Source organism: Magallana gigas, chromosome 5 (assembly GCF_963853765.1).
Source record: "Magallana gigas chromosome 5, xbMagGiga1.1, whole genome shotgun sequence".
Classification (NCBI taxonomy): Eukaryota; Metazoa; Mollusca; class Bivalvia; order Ostreida; family Ostreidae; genus Magallana; species Magallana gigas.
The window spans coordinates 8,946,022-8,967,731 of record NC_088857.1 but is presented as its reverse complement, the minus strand read 5'-3'; the positions used below and the strand labels follow the sequence as shown (position 1 = coordinate 8,967,731).

The window sequence follows — 21,710 nt, the reverse complement described above, 5'->3', positions numbered from 1 at the left end:
CATTTTAAAAAATGAACCTGAATTGGTAAACCATTTATAAATTATCGAGTAAGAAAGGATGTGTTTCATTTAGGGAATCGCTTTAACCTCGTTTTCCATGATGACCGTAGTGGGACGAAGATCTTGTAGTTTTCAGCACGTGTCAATTACTGTCAATCAAAGTCCACGTGGTACATATAAACGATATAAGATTATTCCGGTTTGTACGACCCTTGTATTTCCGGAAGCTCATAATTACCTTAATTAAGTATGTGAAAGGGATTTTCATGTATTTCAACTATTACAATCAACGTTATTTCTTATTTCCTAACTATACAATAGGTAAATCTGAAGTTATTCACACATGTGTTTTCAGTTGTACTGTCTCTTTAATTCAGCATGCGACCAAGTGAACGACTTTATTTGCTAACAAAGTCGATGTATCGACAATAGAACTTACAAGAAAAAAGACATTAATCGAGTTTTTGATAGTCCTGTTTTATCAACTTGTTTATCAGTAGCTAGCCTCTCCCAAGAAGCTTTACATACTTATAGCATGTTTATGCTTATAAAATTAACTGAGCGACAAAAGTCCAGGTGATGAAGGTTTATTATTACATAATAAGGGGGAGTTGACTATAGAAAAATTAAAGTCATCATGTTTATCAAAAAAGTTTTGTTATTAGGTCACCATCAAATTGGCTTTCCAGTAAAATATTCAAATATGAAACAGATAACGCAGACTGTGTGGTATCATTTACATCAACTCCACTAGAATATAACGAGTCCACTTACAATTGTTTGTATTGATGTAACAATTGTTAACTGATAATATGTCGTCGATATATAATCTAAATGGCCGACACGGTCACCCCTAATAAGCCGCCACATTTGGTATGGGGTCATTTTATTTTATCCCGATGAAAAGTCCTGTATGATTGCCCTCTAAAGAACGGATACCTGTCTAACGCGGTCAGCTGTCATCGTATTTTGATCCGAAACTGTACTTTTGCCATGCAGTAGGCAACCCGTGGGTTTTAAACATGGCTTGCTAATGTCAGGTAACTAATGTACACATTCATTATACATTTGAGGCGAGAGAATCAACTGATGTAATTATATAATTGGCAGTTCCGATACAGACGGAAAACAAGTAAATTGTTTAGACATGTATTTACAGTTGTTGCTTTTTAGATAAACTCCTGAAATAGGTGTTAAAATGTCCGTGACGATGCAAGAGAAAATCGTTCGATTTAATAATTAAAATGTAATTATGAGTTCAGATACGGTCGGTAAGGATATAAATTGTTGAACTGTATTAGCAGTGTTTGTTTTCTAAAAATTCAGCATGAAAATTGCAGCTTATATTGCTTTAAATAAAACGAAGAGAACAAAGACTAGCTCTCCTTATATTGTTCTGCAACTTTTTAAATTGATTTTAAATTTTTTCGAAGTAATACAGTCATCAAATAGGATTATCGACTTAAAAAACCCATATACAAACCATTTAAACCCTTTAATTTATTAATTGCCAGTCGTTTAGTAATAGGTTTTTATCTACCTTTATATATATTCATGTATTGAATCAATGATTATTTTATAAGCTTGAAATTTACATTTACCCAATTAAATCATAACCCCCAATCAATGTTGCAATTATGATGGTCATAGCCGAAATTTCAAATACCAACATTGTCCAGAAAGAAACGAAATCAATTGCAGATGAAACGTCTGTCCAATTTATAATGCCGTTGTCATCATCATGGAGAGAAACTTCCACGTTTTTCTCACCAGAGACTTTTCGGGACTCGTTACATGTTGTACATCGCAGGAACCGCTCCACCTTGACGACCCCTCTGAAAAACACCCCGACCTTCCGCTCCGACTTTCGGTGGTGAAGCCTGAGTTGAAAAGAAGAAATTACTATAGTTCCTACCCCTATGATCATCTGAACTACGATGTACACTCCCAGCAGTGAAGTTTTCTCGGAATTTGTCGGAAGATGCATACTGATGATGGACAGAAAAACAGCGAACGACAGAAACACAGCCATTGCAAATGACATTTTTTCTCCGGCGTCTGCGGGGATGACAAATACTAGAAGACGGACAACTCCCAGTAAAACAATTGGAGAGATGAGATTCACGATGAAGTAAAGCGGTTTTCTGCGGAGATGTAGTATAAACGTCACTTCCGACTCCGCTTCTATCTCGGGAGACGCAAATGCGTCAGTGGATACAATGCCCCAGACCGAATTTTCGACGTAGTTATAAGAGTCGACCGGCGAGGGGTCGTCTACAAACAGGGTCACGTTGACCTCATCCTTGCTAAAGCTCCAACTATGGAATGTGATGCTGCATTTCTGGTCATCAAATGGGAAGTATGTGATATCGATGAAACATTTACTCTCTAACACTTGAAAAGGAAGCCATGTTACTCTGCCATCCGATGTTACTTGCAAATAGTAAAACTCTCCACCAAGCTCCTCAAAAGTTGTAATTCCATTTTTCAATACCACGTCCGGGGTCCAAATGTCTTTCTGTTTAGGTAAACAAATATAAGCGTTTTTAGTATTGTTTATGAATTGACTTCGAATCAACGCATGGTTAAAAAACACGACTAAAATGAAACGTAAACGAGCATTGAGCAATGCAGAGGACATGAAATTTCGCGTGAAGGTGGTGACATAGCAGACAAATACATAACCCGCCTTTTCTGCAATGATCGCTACCTTCATAATACGTATCAAATATAAAAGAAAACATTTTGTTGTTCATATTTATATCTTTCTTTTAAAGGGGATATGCGGCCATCTTTTACATTTAAGGATAAGAATGTAAACATTTCTTGAATTGGCTTGCTTCAGCCCGAAACTGGCCAAAAAATGTTGCCAACAGATATAAAAGCAATAAGTATGAAGTCCTACGTGCCATTTTGTTTGAAAAGTATGCATACAAGAACAGGACAATGCCTTTTTAATTACTCAGAACAGCTGTTGATCTGCGCAGCTAAAGACTTATTTTGAAGATTTAAAAATCTGAAAATAATATGAAGGAGGTTCATTGGTGTCCTCTCTTCAACCATTTGTTGAGAAAAAGTTTGAAATTTGCTCATTTAAGTGATAACTTTGCCTTAAAGTAAGGTACCCTATTTTTATCAGTCGGCATGGTGTCTATTTTTAGAAAAAGAAAAATCCAGTCTATACATAGAACTCCTGTGTCTATGGAGACACATTAATGTTATATTGTCATAGAAAAAAAAATGTCAATTTAAAACAATCCGTTTTGAATTTGATATACATCTCCATACCTGTCCTATGTATTTTATGGGAATTTTTTTAAATAATATAACGTATGTATAATAAAGTCCGTAAAAGCGATTGTCTTAAATTAAAAAAAGTATACATTATATCTCAATGAAAGTATACTTGCACAATGTACCTCCATAGATACATACAAATATATCTTGTGATTTTTTAGGCCCATTTTAAGAATAGGGTACTTTACTTTGAGACAAACGTACAACTTATATTACCAAAATTCAAACTTTTTCTCAGCAAATGGTTGTAGAGAGGACACCAATGAACCCCTTTCAGATTTTATCAGATTTTTAAATCAAAATAAGAACGTTGCTGCACAGTTCGACAGACGTTCTGGGTGATTAAAAAGGCATTATCCTCTTCTTGTATGCATAATTTTCAAACAAAATGGCGTGTAGGACTTCATATCTACTGCTTTTATATCTTTTGGCAACATTTTGGCCAGATTTGGGCTGAAACAAGCCAGTTCAAGAAACGTTTACAATCTCATCCTCAAATGTACAAGATGGCCGCACATCCACTTAACAAATTAATAAATTGATTGTAAAAAGAAATTAAAATTCACTAAATAACTGTTAATATACATCGGTACGTTAGCTTTAAGAAACAATCATATTCTATGGGATCTGGAGTCTGACATCATCATGATTATTTCGTGCAGTCTCTGATTTTTATTCGGTCGTTGTAGGGGCGTGTAGAATTTCAGTCTGGCTGTTTCAATAGAGCTATGAATTAACTATAAGTTTCCGTAAGAAATAGAGGGAATCATTCTTGGTTGATGTAAATATTATAAAATAAAAAACATACATATATTTTACCTTTAAAATCTTCTTTTAAATGTGTATTTTCTATATTTTTATATAGAGCCCTTCTTCTAAAAAATGATTACGCCCATCGATCCATCTTAAGACAACCTATACTTTTTTGTTGTCAAGTAAAAAGTTGCAAACATACGTTACTATCTCGGGAAAGAAAAAAAAGCTATCTCAGAGGTTCACATTAAACTGATTAATAGAGAGACCTTGTACAGTCCCTTTGTTGTTATCAAGGAAATGCATCTTTGAGGGCATTTTATGAGTGCTTAATAACATCAGTCTACATATTTTAATGTATTGTAAATGTGGTTATTCATGCGTGGGGGAAACTTACTTTTAGTCTAATTAAGCGATAAGCTTAAAACCGCGCGTATGACTAAAATAGTCCAATTTTAGAGCCAAAAAAACCAACCAACCGCAAACGCGTATTTAATACACATGCGTATTGTATGGCCGTAGAAAGCGCGTACTTAACCACCAGCGTAAATAACCACTTTTACCTGTTTACGGTATGAAAATATTTTGTAAATCTTGTTTTCGAGCAATCCCGGTCTTCGGGTTTTAGCAGTATGTTATTTATTGATTCATACGAAGTCTAAAAAGCTCCAGACTGCCTTTTTCTGATTGAAAACAATAGCTTTGTTTTATTAAAATGATTCGATAAAATATAGGAGGACCGAGAAAATTCAGGCAAGAACCTGCTTCTAATCATGCATATACATGTATTAGCTAAATAAAATCGTCATTTTTTAATTACAAGACACACATAAAGGAATTTAGATATCGGAATATACATTCAGCTAGCACGGTAGCACCATACTGTATACAAGGAAATATACAACCCCATTTTTTGTATCTTTCGTCCTCGTTGTCAATGTCTCAAATTATTTCTCATGAAACACAACTCTGTCTGGGCGATATAAGACGGGACGAAAGTGTTTGCAAGAGTAGAAGAACAACAATTTCCATTATACAGTAAATGTATGTTATTTTTTTCTGATGGTGAGTTTGTTGTTCTTTAAGAAGTAATTGAATTTTTACAATACCTCATACCTGTTTGAAATACAACGTGTGAATATCGAATTCATCTTCATCCCACTGAAGAAACTCGTCGTCCCAGCTAAGTTCTAAGAACCCAGTAGTGATCAGCCGCTGATTGACCGCGTCTACCTCATTAATACCAGCCAGGTAGAACCCGGAGTAGACGAAGACAGTGTCGTCTTGATCCAGCAGGGGACGGATACTGGTGGAGTAGTTAGTCAGCAGGGTACTCTGGAGAAGTTTGTATTCCTCAACGGACGCTCCACTGGTAATGTCAATCAAGGCTGCACAGCAGCATAATATCACAACAATTGGCGATGTAAAGATTAAAAAGTGACCCGGCATTGTCAAATATCAGGAAAATACTGATCTGTCGTACCGAAGAGACGGTCGGTTCGGTTCTGGCTAAATGGACAATAAAAGATTATTTTTTTTACACTTGAAATAGATGTAAAAATTTGGCCCGTGGTCATTTTGTGTTAGTGAACTTTAACTATAATGGACGGGGAAAGAGATGGGGAGTAGATTGTAACACTTCTTTGTACATGCCCAAACAAGTGTTTTACATGCACACAGAATGAGACTGAATTAAAATATACAGGGTGTATCTTTTTCAATGGAAGAAGGATTATCTAAAATGGAGCTTTTGTATAGCCATCAGGGCCTTATTTTCTTAATGCTAAGCCAAATAAAAATATCAAAGTATTTTAAGTTTTAAAAAAAACCACATCAAGTTCTGTGAGGGAAGGTAGCATGTCCTCGAAAATATATAACTATATATAAATTTATAAATTAATAACAATAAACCTTATTTTGAAACAGCCATAAGTCATAAAAAGGGAAAAGTGGGGTGTGAAATCACATTGTTTTTATAATTTTCAACATTTTCATTGATTGGCCATAGAATGGATCTCAAACTTTTTCGTAATAGTCTCAAACTCATGACATGCAGTTCACGAGCCGACGCTTTAAATACATGTAACTTTGCTAGAAAATATTGTTGGGGAAAAATATATACAGTAATACTTATACCAATCCTCGAGGTGGCACTGAAACACTTCAATTATTTAGGTGGTTGGTTACGAGAATAGTTAATTGCCGGATCAAATTGGATATAAACTACTTAAGCTAGTTGCTTATTTTCAAAATAGTAAATAAAGCTGTGACAGTCCTATTCCCCCAGAAGGTTTAGGCCAATATTTGTGTCGTCCTTTTGTGTACAGCTCTTTACAGCAATCCTAACCAATCATGCGTCAACGCTTGAAATGTTACAATCGTTATCGCCCTTGGTCTTTGATAATGTTTACCTTAAATTTAGGTAACACTACATGCCCCATCTTTCTTGTTGAACTATTAAGAGATATATATATATATATATATATATATATATATATATATATATATATATATATATATATATATATATATATATATATATATATATATTGAAACACAATAAAATCCACAGTGGTCGGCGAGTTATAGATAAAAATTAAAAATTAAATAAGAAAACACGAAAAACGTTCAATATAGCTTAAGCGCTTTCATTTTAAAATGTTCAGAAGCTATATAATGGTAACATAGTAACGTGACGTCAAAAAACTTGAACGTTGAACGGCAATGTCTATTATGACGTCATAGCTAGATTTAGCGGAAAAAAAATATAATTTGCAACATAGTAGATAACATACAATTCAATACATTATTATTACAAACAGTTCAATTTGGGTTTAAAAATACGGATGAAATGTTTTTCTTTTTCTCTTCTTTGTACATTACTGTCACTCAACAGTTTGTAAAATGGAAATATTTTAAACTGTTTATTGCCACAAGTGTCCAAATGCTCACTTAACGGTATCTGTCGATATCTCGGGGTGTTTATGTGTTGTTTGTGGGCCCGAAGTGGATTGCTTGTTTCCCCAATATAGTACTCGTTGCAGCCTGGACATGTTATAACATATAATACATTCTTAGTGTCACATGACATGTCCGTCTTTACGATGAATTCTTTTCCGCTGAAGTCGTACTTAGATCCCTCTGTAATATGGTCACAGGTCCCGCATCGTGGGTTTCTACACTTAGTAACTGTGTGTTTAGTATCAAGATGGGAAGTGCACAATATTCGTTTTAGATTTTTAGGCTGACGTCTGCTGTTAATGAAGTTCACATCTTTGTAAATTTCTTTCGTGGATTGGTCGTTGATGAGGATATTATTAAACTGATGAATTATTGGCGTAATGTTCATATTTCTTGGATTAAAAGTATGTACAAATGGAATAATATCAATGGTTTTTTCCGGATGTTTACTGGCTAATAATTCCGATCTATCATACGTCCTGGCTTTACGAATTCCGTCGTCAATGAGACCTTCGGGATAACCTTGGTTAGTGAGGTAATGTTTGAGTTCCCCGAGGCGTATGTCTTGGGTGTTTTCATCGCTCACAATGGTACAAATACGTCGAGCTAAATTATATGGAATAGCAGTTTTTGTATGATGAGGGTGACACGAATTAAAATGAAGATATTGATGTGTGTCAGTTGTTTTGTAGTATATATCAGTAAAAAGTTTTGAATTCTTCTTTATAACCAGAACGTCCAAAAATGGTAATTTGGTGTCACTACTTTCTAAAGTAAATTTGATGTTGGGATCAAGGTTGTTCCCAAGTTGATGAAATATCTTTAAATTTTCGTCACTATTATTCCATAAAATAAAGCAATCGTCTAAAAATCGTTTCCAACTAGATTTAATAGATCTGGCTTCTTCTTCTCCCCAGAGTGAAAGTATTTGTTCGTGTAGCTTTTCTTCAAGGTATCCAAGAGTAAGAGTGGCGTATGTTGGTGCCACCTTTGTTCCCATTGCTGTACCTTTCACTTGTAAATAATGATTTTTTCCGAATGCAAAGGTGTTGTTTTGAAGTATTATAAGTAATCCTTCGAGTATGAATTCTTTTGTAAAATAATTTTAAAATAATTACTTAACATTCAGATACATGTATTTTTAAAATAATTTTGCACTATCGATACAGGAATACATTGAATTCGTAAAGCCAGGACGTATGATAGATCGGAATTATTAGCCAGTAAACATCCTGAAAAAACCATTGATATTATATAAATATATATATACACACACATTCAGATACATGTATTTTTAAAATAATTTATCGATACAGGAATACAGACACCCAGAAAATAATATTGAATTAAGTTTAAACTGTTCCAATATTTAAAAAATAAAAATAACCCTTGAAGATTAAATTACTCTTAGTTTAGAATTTTGTGTTGATACAATTCTTTTTATGCAAAAAGGAAAATATTTAAGCATGGATATTTTCTTATTTTCTACTTTCATAGAAAGAGCAAGGCAAACAAAAATTACGCAACCTCTGCTTATGCGGGTTAAGTCTTTTTTGCAATGATTGCTACCTTCATACCCGCATGAAACACTGCTCAGCTATAAATATCAGAATTTTAGCACGTGTGATTTAGAGAAATTTGCGTAAGCCCTGCATACACATCTGATAAAACTACTTTAAATAACTATTGGTTTGATTGTAGCAAGAAAAGTTTACTTAAATAAAAACACCAACTATTCCTATATTTTGCGGAGTTAGAAAATGTATAAGTCGCCTTATGACGTGACGTGGTTGACTGCGTCACATCGGCGCTTGCAGCAGCTGGAATCAGAATAAACATGCTAACTTCCATGATATATCTACAAATTTAACTCATTTACAACCAGTGTCTTTTACTAATTAACAATTTTTAATTGTCAATGAGTCCTTCTTTTTGGCCAATGGTGCTTCTTATCGAATGATAAAAAGTCATTTATAAAGATGAAAAATGAAGATTATTGAGATTTTACGTCCGTGCGGTATTATTCAATACGGAAAAGTGGCCGACACCGGGACGAGTACCCAGTTTGACGAAAATGCCGATGTCGTAAAAACTGACCAATGAAACTCTTTTTAAAATTATTCTTTTGTTAATGGGTGTAAAAGTCACCAGCGCACACATGTTCATACGAAGCGCACATGATGATGGCTAATTGATTGCATAACAATTTGACAACACATTAGAGGTGATAGAAACTCGGACTATACTTAATCCGAACACAAAAGCTAGCTAGCTTTGAGAAATCTAATAAAATCCTTATTCATTAACTTTTTCATCTAAACAATTCACCTGACCGATCAATTACTTACAAGAGCAATAGATTACAAAACATAAAAGACAAAGCAACCCTGATTGAGGGTAACTAATCGATGTAACGTTACATGCCATTTACTCCGAAAAGTAAATTGACACATGCCATCGGATTAAAAGAAGAATTTTTTACCTTTACTTACATGTTGTAAACTTCTTTTATGAATAATTATTAAGTTATTCAAAAGTGTAATTTTGGTCAATTTTGAAAACAAGTTTTCTTAAAGAAACCAGTGGGGAATAAATTTTCTAAAGGAAACGATTGAACTAGGTACCGAAATAATATTAGCTCGCATATGGGTATAGTCCACTAATGCATTTTCCATAGGCGGTAATGTTAACGTTAGGGTTCATAGCTCCAGCGCTAATTTTCGTTCAGCAGGGACCTCTTGAATGAAAGCTCATCAAATTGTCTCTTTCCTGTTAAAATTTCGTGGTGTGAAGTCAGATTCGTTTTCCTGCAAAATGCGTCTGTATTGAAATCCTCTGAAAATGAAAGTAAAAGTAGGGAATTGGAAAGGGTGTGCATCAAACAATTTCAATTCTTTTCTTTAAATGATAATTCAATTTTGACACTTACTTTTAAAATTGCAAATCCTCTTTTCTAAAATATGTCAAGCATTTTGATTTAAAATGTTCAAATAAATGTATATACACTATGCAAGTATATAAACTATTTTGCTTAAAGGCACTACTTTGTTGTACTACCGATTCTAAAAATAGTTAGAGGGATATACCCATTTCCACAACGTTTGATGAAAATGTAAACAATGGAAATTCAAAACACTGTTCTAACCCAACTTAAATTATTAGCTTAAAAATAGAGAGTATGTATTGTTGTTTATGTTATTTGCCATCTGTTATGAAGATATTACTTATATAGTCACAAATGTTCACTGCATTTCCACACATTTTTTATATTAAACATTTTAATTAAGGCATGTTGTAATATAAAATAATGAAAGTGTATCTCAGTTAATTCGATGAGGAAGGGCATGCTTTACGTTTGAATAGTTTCTAAGGCGAGGCAAGCTACTGACAATTAAGTTGATAAAACCAGGAATGTCAACAGTTTCGATTGAAGTCATCTTTTCGTATGTTCTATGGTCAACAATCTTGTCGGCAAATAGAAACTCCCATTGGGTCGCATGCTTACTGGCGTTTTTCATACTTATTGTTAGACCATAATCACACGATTGTCTATGTATTTTTTAAGTATGCAAGAAGAATGGAACTTATTAAGTTTTAGATCATGACCACAAAAAAACCCCCAGAAAACAGGTGTTAAACAATTTTATACAAGTTTGTCTCAGAAGTTCAATCTCCTGATCATATATTAAAAGTTTTAAATTTGTTTTGTTGTTTATTCAACAGCATAGTATTATAATTCACACTGAAACATTAATGTTGTAAATTATAAAACTCAAGTACACATACCCCCCCCCCCCCGCTGCCCCTTTCCTTATTTTTTTACAGGTATGGGTTAGTGCATCCTATGAATCAAATTTTTCTCATTCATACAATTTTATAATGATACGTGTAACTGGTGTGAATAAACATTCAAACAAAATTTTAATAAAATTTGCAGCGTTCAATTTATGAATGAAAATTAAAATCGTGATCAAATAACGCCGAAAATGAAATGGGTCAGATGAAATGCAGCAGTGCAAGGGCATTGTTGAAATAAATTGAAATTTTACATGTGATACCATTATATCCCCTTTATGTCACAAAATGCTTATAGTTGTATGAAATTGCTACGCATTTAACATAAATAACTCTCTGTAAATTTCAGTTAAAACGCTGTTTACGTTGAATTTAATAATTGACTGCCGTCATGAGAAAAGGGCCCTTATCTTTTGACGTCACAATGCTCAGAAAACGACGTCAAAGTTGCGGCATTGTAAACGCATTTTTTTATTTTCTGTTTCTATTTTTTTTTTTCTGCGTCTGTGTTGTATTTTCTGTATAACTAGAGTCTGGCCTTGTTTTAATATCCCGATTAACATTTTTTTTCTGTCAAACATTACATGTTGATTTAAAAAATAAACATTTGATAACTGAAATATACAAATGTATCGTCAATATCTACACATTTCGAACGCGTAATATTGCACCCAAGTTGCTGCTGAGACGTCATAAAATTGCTGCTTTTGCATCCGCTATGAAAATTAAACACCACATTTTACATTCTAGTGTGTGATGAAAATATGCTCTAATTGGGAAATCACTTTTTTTTTTATAAATCATTGTTAGAAACCAAAGACCCGTCTCGCATACGCGTATAATTGAATGCGAGACTGGTCGTGGATTTCCGAGTAAAATTATACAACTTTAGTTTGCATGAGCAATATATACATGTGTGATTTAATAAAGTAAAAAAAACTACACTGCACATTCGTTGTTGATAAGAGGGGTTGAAGGCTGAGACATACCGAATCGGTGCATGCAGAGCAGTATTGTTCAAACCTAACAGTTATCTGTGCAGTAATTACTGTGAAACAATACAAGTCAAATATTTCAAATTATAAGTTTGGAAGTTTATCTCACGGGAGGCGATTCTGCATTTTTTTAAATTAGTCGGAAGGAACACGAGAGAAGCGGCTATGTCTCAATTATAGTGCTACTGCCGACATACAAAATAAGTTCTCGCATATTCTATTACAATTTAAGAATTTGCGATCCAATTTTAAATTTTTTTAATAAACTAACGGATTAGAAGAGTTTGAGAAATATTTTGACAGCGTAAAAATCTACTCTGATATATTGCATTTAATTTCATGGAGAAATCTGAATCTTAGTGACATTTTCATGTAAAGTGCCTTTAATGAAGCAACATAAAAGTATATACACTGTACATGTACACCTGTACGAATGGAAAACTTGTTTATTATTTGAGCGCAACATATTTTGTTTTCTTGTGCAATTCAACTACCCAAATCCACTTGTTGTGTGTACTTTTTGAGCTAACGTACAGAAAAAAATCAGTCATAACATGCCTGAAAATTCGCCACATTTTCATGGATTTATGACATTTTATATGATTATATTCATCTCAAATCAGTTACGTACATGATTCAAAATTCCTTAAATGAAACAGGTTTGTAAACGCAATCATTATACTACAATGTACTTTTGATATTAAGTCGATAAAATTGCCGTTTTAAAAATCAATTCATGTTTATCGATAAATATAAACACTACATGTGCGACATTAACAATTAATAACATGCATGGCCGTACAATTCACCTTCATAGATGATGGTTTCTCATTTTTTCTTTTTTAAACAAGGAACAAATTTCGATGATACTGAAGTCAATGTTTATGTGTATTTGTTACAATGTACAGCAATAAAAAAATCCGAGAATCGCGATTTTTCTTAAAACTTCGGAATACCGTATGCAATTTTATACACTATATAAACGTCTATCATTAAATTTGTCATTTTGTTTAAAATTGATAATCACTTGGCCGATATTTGTTGTATTCAATGAGAGAGAGAGAGAGAGAGAGAGAGAGAGAGAGAGAGAGAGAGAGAGAGAGAAAGGGAGAGAGAGAGAGATATTTATCGACATTTTCATGTAAAGTGCCTTTAATGAAGCAACATAAAAGTATATACACTGTACATGTACACCTGTACGAATGGAAAACTTGTTTATTATTTGAGCGCAACATATTTTGTTTTCTTGTGCAATTCAACTACCCAAATCCACTTGTTGTGTGTACTTTTTGAGCTAACGTACAGAAAAAAATCAGTCATAACATGCCTGAAAATTCGCCACATTTTCATGGATTTATGACATTTTATATGATTATATTCATCTCAAATCAGTTACGTACATGATTCAAAATTCCTTAAATGAAACAGGTTTGTAAACGCAATCATTATACTACAATGTACTTTTGATATTAAGTCGATAAAATTGCCGTTTTAAAAATCAATTCATGTTTATCGATAAATATAAACACTACATGTGCGACATTAACAATTAATAACATGCATGGCCGTACAATTCACCTTCATAGATGATGGTTTCTCATTTTTTCTTTTTTAAACAAGGAACAAATTTCGATGATACTGAAGTCAATGTTTATGTGTATTTGTTACAATGTACAGCAATAAAAAAATCCGAGAATCGCGATTTTTCTTAAAACTTCGGAATACCGTATGCAATTTTATACACTATATAAACGTCTATCATTAAATTTGTCATTTTGTTTAAAATTGATAATCACTTGGCCGATATTTGTTGTATTCAATGAGAGAGAGAGAGAGAGAGAGAGAGAGAGAGAGAGAGAGAAAGGGAGAGAGAGAGATATTTATCACATCATGTAACATCGATAATAAGAAAATTAAATTCAGTCAACATGTAAAAATGTTACTTCTCACTGAGTATAAGCTACGTCTATCGGCAATGTACTACCAATTAGTGCAAAAGAATGGACATATTTAATGCAGAAGCCTAATTGAAATTTACTTGCAATCTTGCATTTTGAAAAAAAAGTGAATAATGCTTATATATAATTAATTATTTCAACGATTATGGTTTATAAAAATCGCATCACAACAATACAACGGTATGCGTGAACTTACAAAGCGATTGAATAGAAGTGTAGATTCAGAACGTGGGGTGGCTTTTGTATTTTGTTGGTCTGTCGTATTTGATACACTTAATTAGGTGTGCACGAGTATATTTAAACAATAAACATAAACAAAATGTAGCGATCAGTACCGAAAAAATTAATGTAACCCGCGTTCTTAATGTGGCTATCTTTATAGCCTGCATGTATCGTCGAAGAAAGCATTTTATTGTTTATATTTACATCTTTCATTTAATAAATTAATGAATTGAATTGATCGAAAAAGTAAGTAAAGGTCATTAAATTATTGTTATTGTACAACAGAACGATATACGAAAGCTGTAGCCAAAATGTCTTATACGGGAATTTGAGTTTGGTATCATCATGATTAGTTCGTGCAATCCGTGATTTTTCTTAGGTTGCTAAAGATTTCGACCGATCGATAAACTGTACTGCAGTATGGTTAGAACTGGACCGAGTAGATTTCAGTCCTGTCTGTTTCTATACAGCTGTGAATTACAATCAATTTCGTACGAAATGGAGGGAATCATACTTAGAGGATGTAAATTTTAATCTATAAATATTAATATAAGATGCCATTTTTGTTAAAATCTTTTCTCTCAAATCAACTGTCCACATTCTTGTAGTTGTAATTATTTTTCAGTGAGACAGTCGAAGCCGATTTTTTCCATCGGTCATTTCATAAGAATTAAGTGTTGATAACGTATAAAAGAAAAAAGAAATCTTGACAATAATTTAACACCATAACATCCGAGTTTCAAAAACAGCTATAATTGATTTTAAACTTGCTTCAGAACTATGAATTAAGATACTTAAAAAGTAATAACAGTAAATAAGCGATAAAATTTCCGTGCAAAATGTTAATTAAAAAGAATAAACATTTCTCTTTTTGAAAATAAATTCGTGTATGCAATTTGACAATTAATGCCCCGAAATTGTGGAAACACAGGCATCGAATTTGACCATCTTTATGTTTGTTAAATGTTTGCTTTTTTGCTTCTCGGCAGCTTAATTAAATATCTCTGATGTATTCAAAGGTTGGGGAGAGGACTGATATTTGTTTTCCATAGATAATCTTTATCTATCTATCTTATGTTTCGGGGGGGGGGGGGGTTATTGCATGTGGAGTCATCAGAAGTGTGCAGAACTTTAACTACATTTGGCTATTCAATGTTTTGATCTCTTTTGTGAACATTGACAGAAATATAGAATTGTAAAAAATTACTAATTAATCCTACTTCAAACAGTTAAAGACGATGAAAGGAAGTATAGAAGAAAAAAATTAATGCCAAAAAAATTTGACGTTCGTGACGTCGTGACGTTTTCGACGAGCTACGTCAGAGTCGTGTTTTAACATCTCTTACTAAAATTGTCATAAAATGCTTAAAATACAAGAGATCTTGGATATCTTTGTATATTTGTATTCAGAAAGAGCTGACTAATCAGAATTGACAAAAAAGTGAGTTTGTGAAATTTTGACCTTAAGGGCCCAAGAATTTACCTTTATACTGAGAAATTGCTCATGTGATAGTGATATATCTAATTTTATATTGATATAATATAACTTTGTTAAAACAATTATTGTAGGACAGTATCAAGATTATTCAAAGAATAACATTCTATATGAAAAATATGGCTATTTTCATATGGACGTTATAACGAAAAGACTATTGCTTAAAAGCAAAACACAGATGCCACATATGGAATTAATTAGAATTAATATCAGTTTTGAAATTGAACATGAGCATTTCAAGAGGAAAAAAGTTAAGCATCTATGTGCTCTCCTTTATCCAAAAATTAACTGAAATAGAGCACAAAACACATGGATGGCAGAAATGTCATGACTTTCGCCGATTCCCGGCGCCAGGGCGCTGAGTTGATCCTATCATACAGGTTCCATACATTATTGTAGGGTCTCTAAACAGGGCGCATAGCGCCCAAACTAGGAAGTGTGCCATCTAGCTGAGACCGGATCCTTGGGGGTACGGGTGTCTCCAGACGGAATCCGGTCTCAAAAGGGGCCATACTGACACCGATTCCCGGCGCCAGGGCGCTTAGTTGACCCTATTATACAGGTTCCATACATTATTGTAGGGTCTCTAAACAGGGCACATAGCGCCAAAACTAGGAAGTGTGCCATCTAGCTGAGACCGGATACTCGGGGGTCTAGTGTCCCTTGACGGAATCCGGTCTCAAAATTGGCGTTATTTAAATTTCAGTTCTTAATTGGCGTAAAGAAAGTCTTTTAGCATCAAATTATGAAAAAAATGATAATTAATTTTTGAAATCGTATTTAACATTCTTTATACTTAATGTACATTTCAGCCAATTGCGTTATAAACATATAATTTGAAATTTAACACTAAGTGATTTGACGGCTTAAACTCGAAAAGAAAAAGATAAACTTTTCTTAAGAATCCCTTAGACAGGGATTTTGAAATATGGATCTATAAATGCGATATGAGCGAGGGCTATTTGTTTGTTTTTTTTCAAAAGGTTTTCTTAATAACCAAAAAAAAATTAACGCAATATGAGATGCATTATTGACATTTAAGTCTTTGTTGAAATTTGAAGGAATTAATTTGATTTATAATTACTGCTTTTAAATAAATCGCATGTCTTTACTTAAATACTAAGTAATGAGTCACATTAAATTCAGAGTAGGCAAATGGCAAGTATCTATTCCTTGAGCCAGAAAGTATTAACTCGTAAATAAAAATAAATGAACTCTCGTCAGTACTTTCAGTACTTTGATTTTAAAATGTTGTCCCAATACTGTAATATTAATAGGCGAGACAATTAATTATTTGCACACAGTTTAAGATAAAGATACATCATTTTTCAAATTATATACTAGACAATTTATTTTTCATGAATTCTTTTAATATCCAGATGGAGTAACATAAAGCTTTCATCTAACGTCCATTGTTTTTTAAAATCGTTTTTTAATCGTTGTTGCCCTGCAGACATTTCAAGATAGTTTGATAAGGAAAACTGGTGAATGACAATTGAAAGAAAGGTGGATGGATGGATAAATGGATGGCTGGATGGATGTATTTATGTATGACTTGAACGTTATAACATGAATTAATTTTACTACCAATTTTGTCTTAAAGTTCAAGAAATCGACAATTTTTTTTCCAAAGTGCGTTTATATCGTCAATGTTTACGCACTTAAAAAAATTATTTTTTCAAAGTGCCTTAAGGTGGTCCCAAATTTAACGCATAAAAAAGTGCGTTGTAACAGAGGGTGTATAAATGCACTATATTTATGAAACAAAAATTACTGTTTGTTTGTTGTAAATATTTTTAAAAAAAGCTAATAAAAAAATCAATATATATATAGGAACACGATTGGTACATTTGTATTATGTATAGATGGTGATATATTTAACTAATCTTACTCAATCAAGAATTGCTCTCACTACTCTAATGAGAGATGCATGCTCTCTCTCTCTCTCTCTCTCTCTCTCTCTCTCTCTCTGTACATTTTCTTTTCATATTTAGTGCGATTAAATGATAAATAATGTAATTATGGCATTGTGTTTTTGTACCAGTATTTGTTATATTAGAATTATAATGACATTCTATAGCCGATTATAACATGTTATATCTTTCTTTTCTTCTTTAGAAAAATCATCAATAACATTTGCTTTTATGGTTACGATTCTGCATGTATTACAAAGATGAAACAAAGCGCAAAAACAAAAATTGAACGCAAATTGATTTACTCTCTCAGTTTCTTTTTACTACTTCTATAATTCATTCTTATGACTGATATTATGCATGAAGTTTCAATAGCCTTTATTTGAGGATAAATTTGAGTTTGTAATAAAGTTCCAAGCACATGCTGAAATGATAACTATGAGACGAAAAAAGTTTAACATATTTTATAGGCTGATTGATAACCATAAAGCATAAATTATTGATCATAGTACATTGTATTCGGCTTTAAGATGGCCGATTTCAGTTTTAATGTACATGTTAAAGCATCAATATCATCTTAGTATTTGGCTTTAGAGTGGCCGATTTTATTTTACAATGTGCATGATTTCGCCCATGTTTGTAAAAAAAAAAATCAGATATGACCATTTGAGGCGTTAGGTGCACTTTCATAACCGTACCGAAGTTATTACTTAAAGCCACACCAATTTTATTTCTTGGTCATCAGATTCTAGGCAAATAAATATTGCGGCGAACGGGCGATTTATTAATTTTAAAATTAAAAATCTGTAATTTCAAAAATGTTTATGTGGCTTAAAAAAATTAAGGCGAGCGATTAAATTTTAATTTAAAATGTCATTTTCCCTCTCTCAAATATATAAAAAAAGCAATAAAAAAATTGGGGACTGTATTTGCCATTGTATCAGACTCCTCCTGATTGCTAAGTTTATCCACAAAAACAGGTATTATTTACTTGTAAACCTTAAATTGCTGACAATCTACCGGGGAAATTTTTGGTATGATCAACTGAAAAAAAGGTGCAATCATGACGAATAAACATACGAAAGAGCCAAAAATGGAGCGTATTCTTGGAAAAGCCTAACGTTAGGCAGGTGCGCGCAGATCCGGCTACCAAGAATTCAAATTGGTGTGACCTTTCACAATAAATATATGACATTGGATATATTGGCCTTTATATATCAAATCATTTCTGTATTAATTTATGTTTGGTATATTGCAAGTAATTAGCATGATGCATGTTGGTGATCTGAGATGGCCTCCTGTTCCAAAAAGATAATTGTACATTTTTCATTTTAGGTCATTTCGTCCGCTATCTATCTATCGATCGATCGACAACCAATGGAATGACGAACGGACAGGCAGGCACTTTTGCCGTTCAAGAATATTTCCCTATAAAGATTTCAAAAATTACTGCCAAATAACTTGCTTCAAAAGTCCAAAACTCCAAAAACTGGCTTTCTATATGAAATGCTCGAATAGGGGTTCTATGTCGTGCCGCAAGATTCACTCACATCTCGGCTTTGCATGTTCTTGAGAATCTGTAAAGGACAGACATATTGGTAATGGTCGATCAATGACGTCATCGATGTGGTTTAATACGTCATCGCTTAAACCCGTTATATATAAACGGATGCAGAAGACGATTGACCACATTGTGAATTGAATATGATTCACATTATCCGTTATACTGAGTTTTATTGCTAGAAAAAAAAAGACAACAAGCGCCCACAAGAAAATCGAGAGAATAAAAATTTACTACGCTGTTCTTGGACTGGCTTTGAGAACGTTTTGTACACCTTCTAATGATGATGATCTTTCAGAGAATGATCCCTTAGGGCAATCAGCTAACTCTATAAGTTGGTCAAACTCGATGAAGAATTGAAAATATCTTAAGCTGATATGGGCAGAAAACTGAGAGATACAATAAAAGACCATTCTGCTCATGTTATAACCAACCCAGATAATGATCATTCAACCATTGTTACTGAAAAAGGCCACTCGAAGGCAAACGGAAAGTCTGTCACTAAACAGACAGCCGATAGATATTTCGTCTGATGAAGCAGACGATTTAAGTCGATCAACAAGAAAGTTAAGAAATTAAGAAGGTGATTTTTTGTTTTTATTAAAGGGCAAGTCTGTGACCCCTGGTAGCTTCATTTTACAAAACATCAATTGCGCCGAAAAATCCATAGCTGAAATTGAGAAAGATAGTAGAGTTCTAGAAAAAGAAATATTGAGGTTTTCAGAAACAAAGAACCAGACAATGTATAAAACCAGACAAAAGTAAGGTCATACAGAAAGAGAACAGTAGATTATGTCCATCGCCTCATAGAAAAGCTAGACAACGTTAACACAAACAACCAAGAAGAAAACAATGATACGACATCAAAATCACAACATGACATAGATCTTGAGGTTCCTCCATCAACCTTGTTGCAGAGATCTGACAATGCTGATATACTCAACTGCGATATACCAGAGTATTTTAATTATAAGATTCCAGCTGAAACAGAATTCGTCATTTCAAATGATGACACTCTTCATTTAAAATCCATACAAAATGGAAGAACGTATAGGAGAGGCCAATTGCAACATATTTTTGCAAAGGGTCTGAAAGATTCAAACAAACACTGCGTCTTATGTCACAGAATAAGCAGTGCTCATATACGACGGAAAAAATATGATACACCTTTATTTCAGTGCCGAGCACATTGTAAATTCAGCGATTGTCCTGTTGAAGTTCAAATTAAAATGTTAAAGGAAGGCGTCGCCAAGGTACAATACAAAGGGCAAATAAAGCACAAAACGACCGAAGAACATAGACGCCCAAACAGGAAATCAGAAAGAAACTTCTTCAAAGAAAAATTTAGGAACGGGGCAAACCCTCTGAAACATTTCTTAGAAAATTTCCACAAAAAAAACTGCTCAATTGCTTTCCGCTTATCTTGATGGATTTGGAAAAGATGACCATGTCTATCGGCAGAAAGCAACAGAAGGTCGATATGTATGAAGAAAAGATGAGGTAGGAAGATCAGATGAAAGATCATGATTTCATTCAAAAAATTTCGGCAAAACCTTGATACATTTTATTCTGGTCCGAGGAGCGTCTTCAGTTTTATCATAAACTTGCCTCATATTCTGCTTTATTTTGGGATGCGACTGGGAGTGTTGTAAGGCGGGAAATGGTAAGCAGTATCTTTATTATGAACTCGCCAAACAACATCCCGTTCGAAGCAAAATGGGCCTTCCTTTAACTGCTATGATTACAGAGGACCAAAGTCCTCCTTGTGTCCAAGACTGGATAGCAAGATTCAGACATGCTGAAAAAAATTTATTTGTCACAACAATTCATCAAGACCTCAAATGATAATAAGTGACGAGTCTTGGGTTTTTAGCACTTAAAGAATTCAACATAGAAACATTGCAAGAATTTTTAGAGCGGACTTGGAACTTTTGTTTTGGTAAACAAGTAGAGAAAACAAATTGTAATAAAACCATCGTCCATCTTTGCAAAAACAATTTCATGAAAAGAGTACGCAGATTTTGTATGGTACATTATAATCGTAATACAAAACTTGGTATGTATATGGTAAGGTTGCTGCTCAATTCAAAATCCATCGATGAAGCCACAGAAATTTTACATGACATAATCGTTACACTTCAATCAAGAACGATATCTAAGAGAAACCAAGGTTGTATTGATAGATTAATTGGAAAAGTAAATACTTTTGACACTTCAATTTTCAGTGAATTGTTGACTGATGAAGAGGGTATTTCGGTACAGTTTGATCCAACCCGTGTACCCCCTGGAAGGTTTACCGAAGAAGAATTTTTAAACCTTGCCAATTTTTCTCCTTTCAAATCTTGGGGGCATAAATTTGCAAATACAGCCACCTGTACATCTATTGAGGAAAACCACGGATAAAAAAAACCCCATATCACTCCGACGTTTTTTGCAACAAATTCTGAATAAATACATTCCTATTTTTCATCTATGGGGTAGTCTTCTTACATCCCATTCCACAGTCCCGGAATGCACAACCCAAGGAACAATAGGAAACAGGTTTAGAATTCTAAAGTTCATAGGTTTAGACGGCAGGAAAAACCGACCGTTGGATGACTTCGCAAAAGAATTTAAAAGGCAAACAATAGAGATACAGCGATTGGCTGCCAAAGACTCTAAAGTATGTAGGAAAACTAAAGAGAAAAAGAAATAGTTCGACTGTGAGGGAAATTTGGTGCACGAAGAAGAAATCAGACTTCTTGGATAATGTAGGCACCT

General features: G+C 33.5%; 1 protein-coding gene across 1 annotated transcript; it reads right to left on the bottom strand.

The window, feature by feature from the left end:
• LOC105325142 (neuronal acetylcholine receptor subunit alpha-6) lies at window positions 1-5,544 on the bottom strand. Its single transcript, XM_011424561.4, has 2 exons — window positions 5,167-5,544; window positions 1-2,518 (listed from the first exon to the last, which is right to left on the bottom strand). The coding sequence occupies exons 1-2, from the start codon at window positions 5,497-5,499 to the stop codon at window positions 1,598-1,600; spliced, it is 1,254 nt and encodes a 417-aa protein (XP_011422863.3). The 5' UTR covers window positions 5,500-5,544; the 3' UTR covers window positions 1-1,597.
• Window positions 5,545-21,710: the final 16,166 nt, after the last annotated feature.

Bases quoted from the DNA above. Each gene is read 5' to 3' on its own strand.
- LOC105325142 (XM_011424561.4), bottom strand. From the start codon at position 5,499: ATGCCGGGTCACTTTTTAATCTTTACATCGCCAATTGTTGTGATATTA. The intron at 2,519-5,166 runs GTATGAGGTATT...TTACCTAAACAG, and splicing joins ACACGTTGTATTTCAAACAG to AAAGACATTTGGACCCCGGA.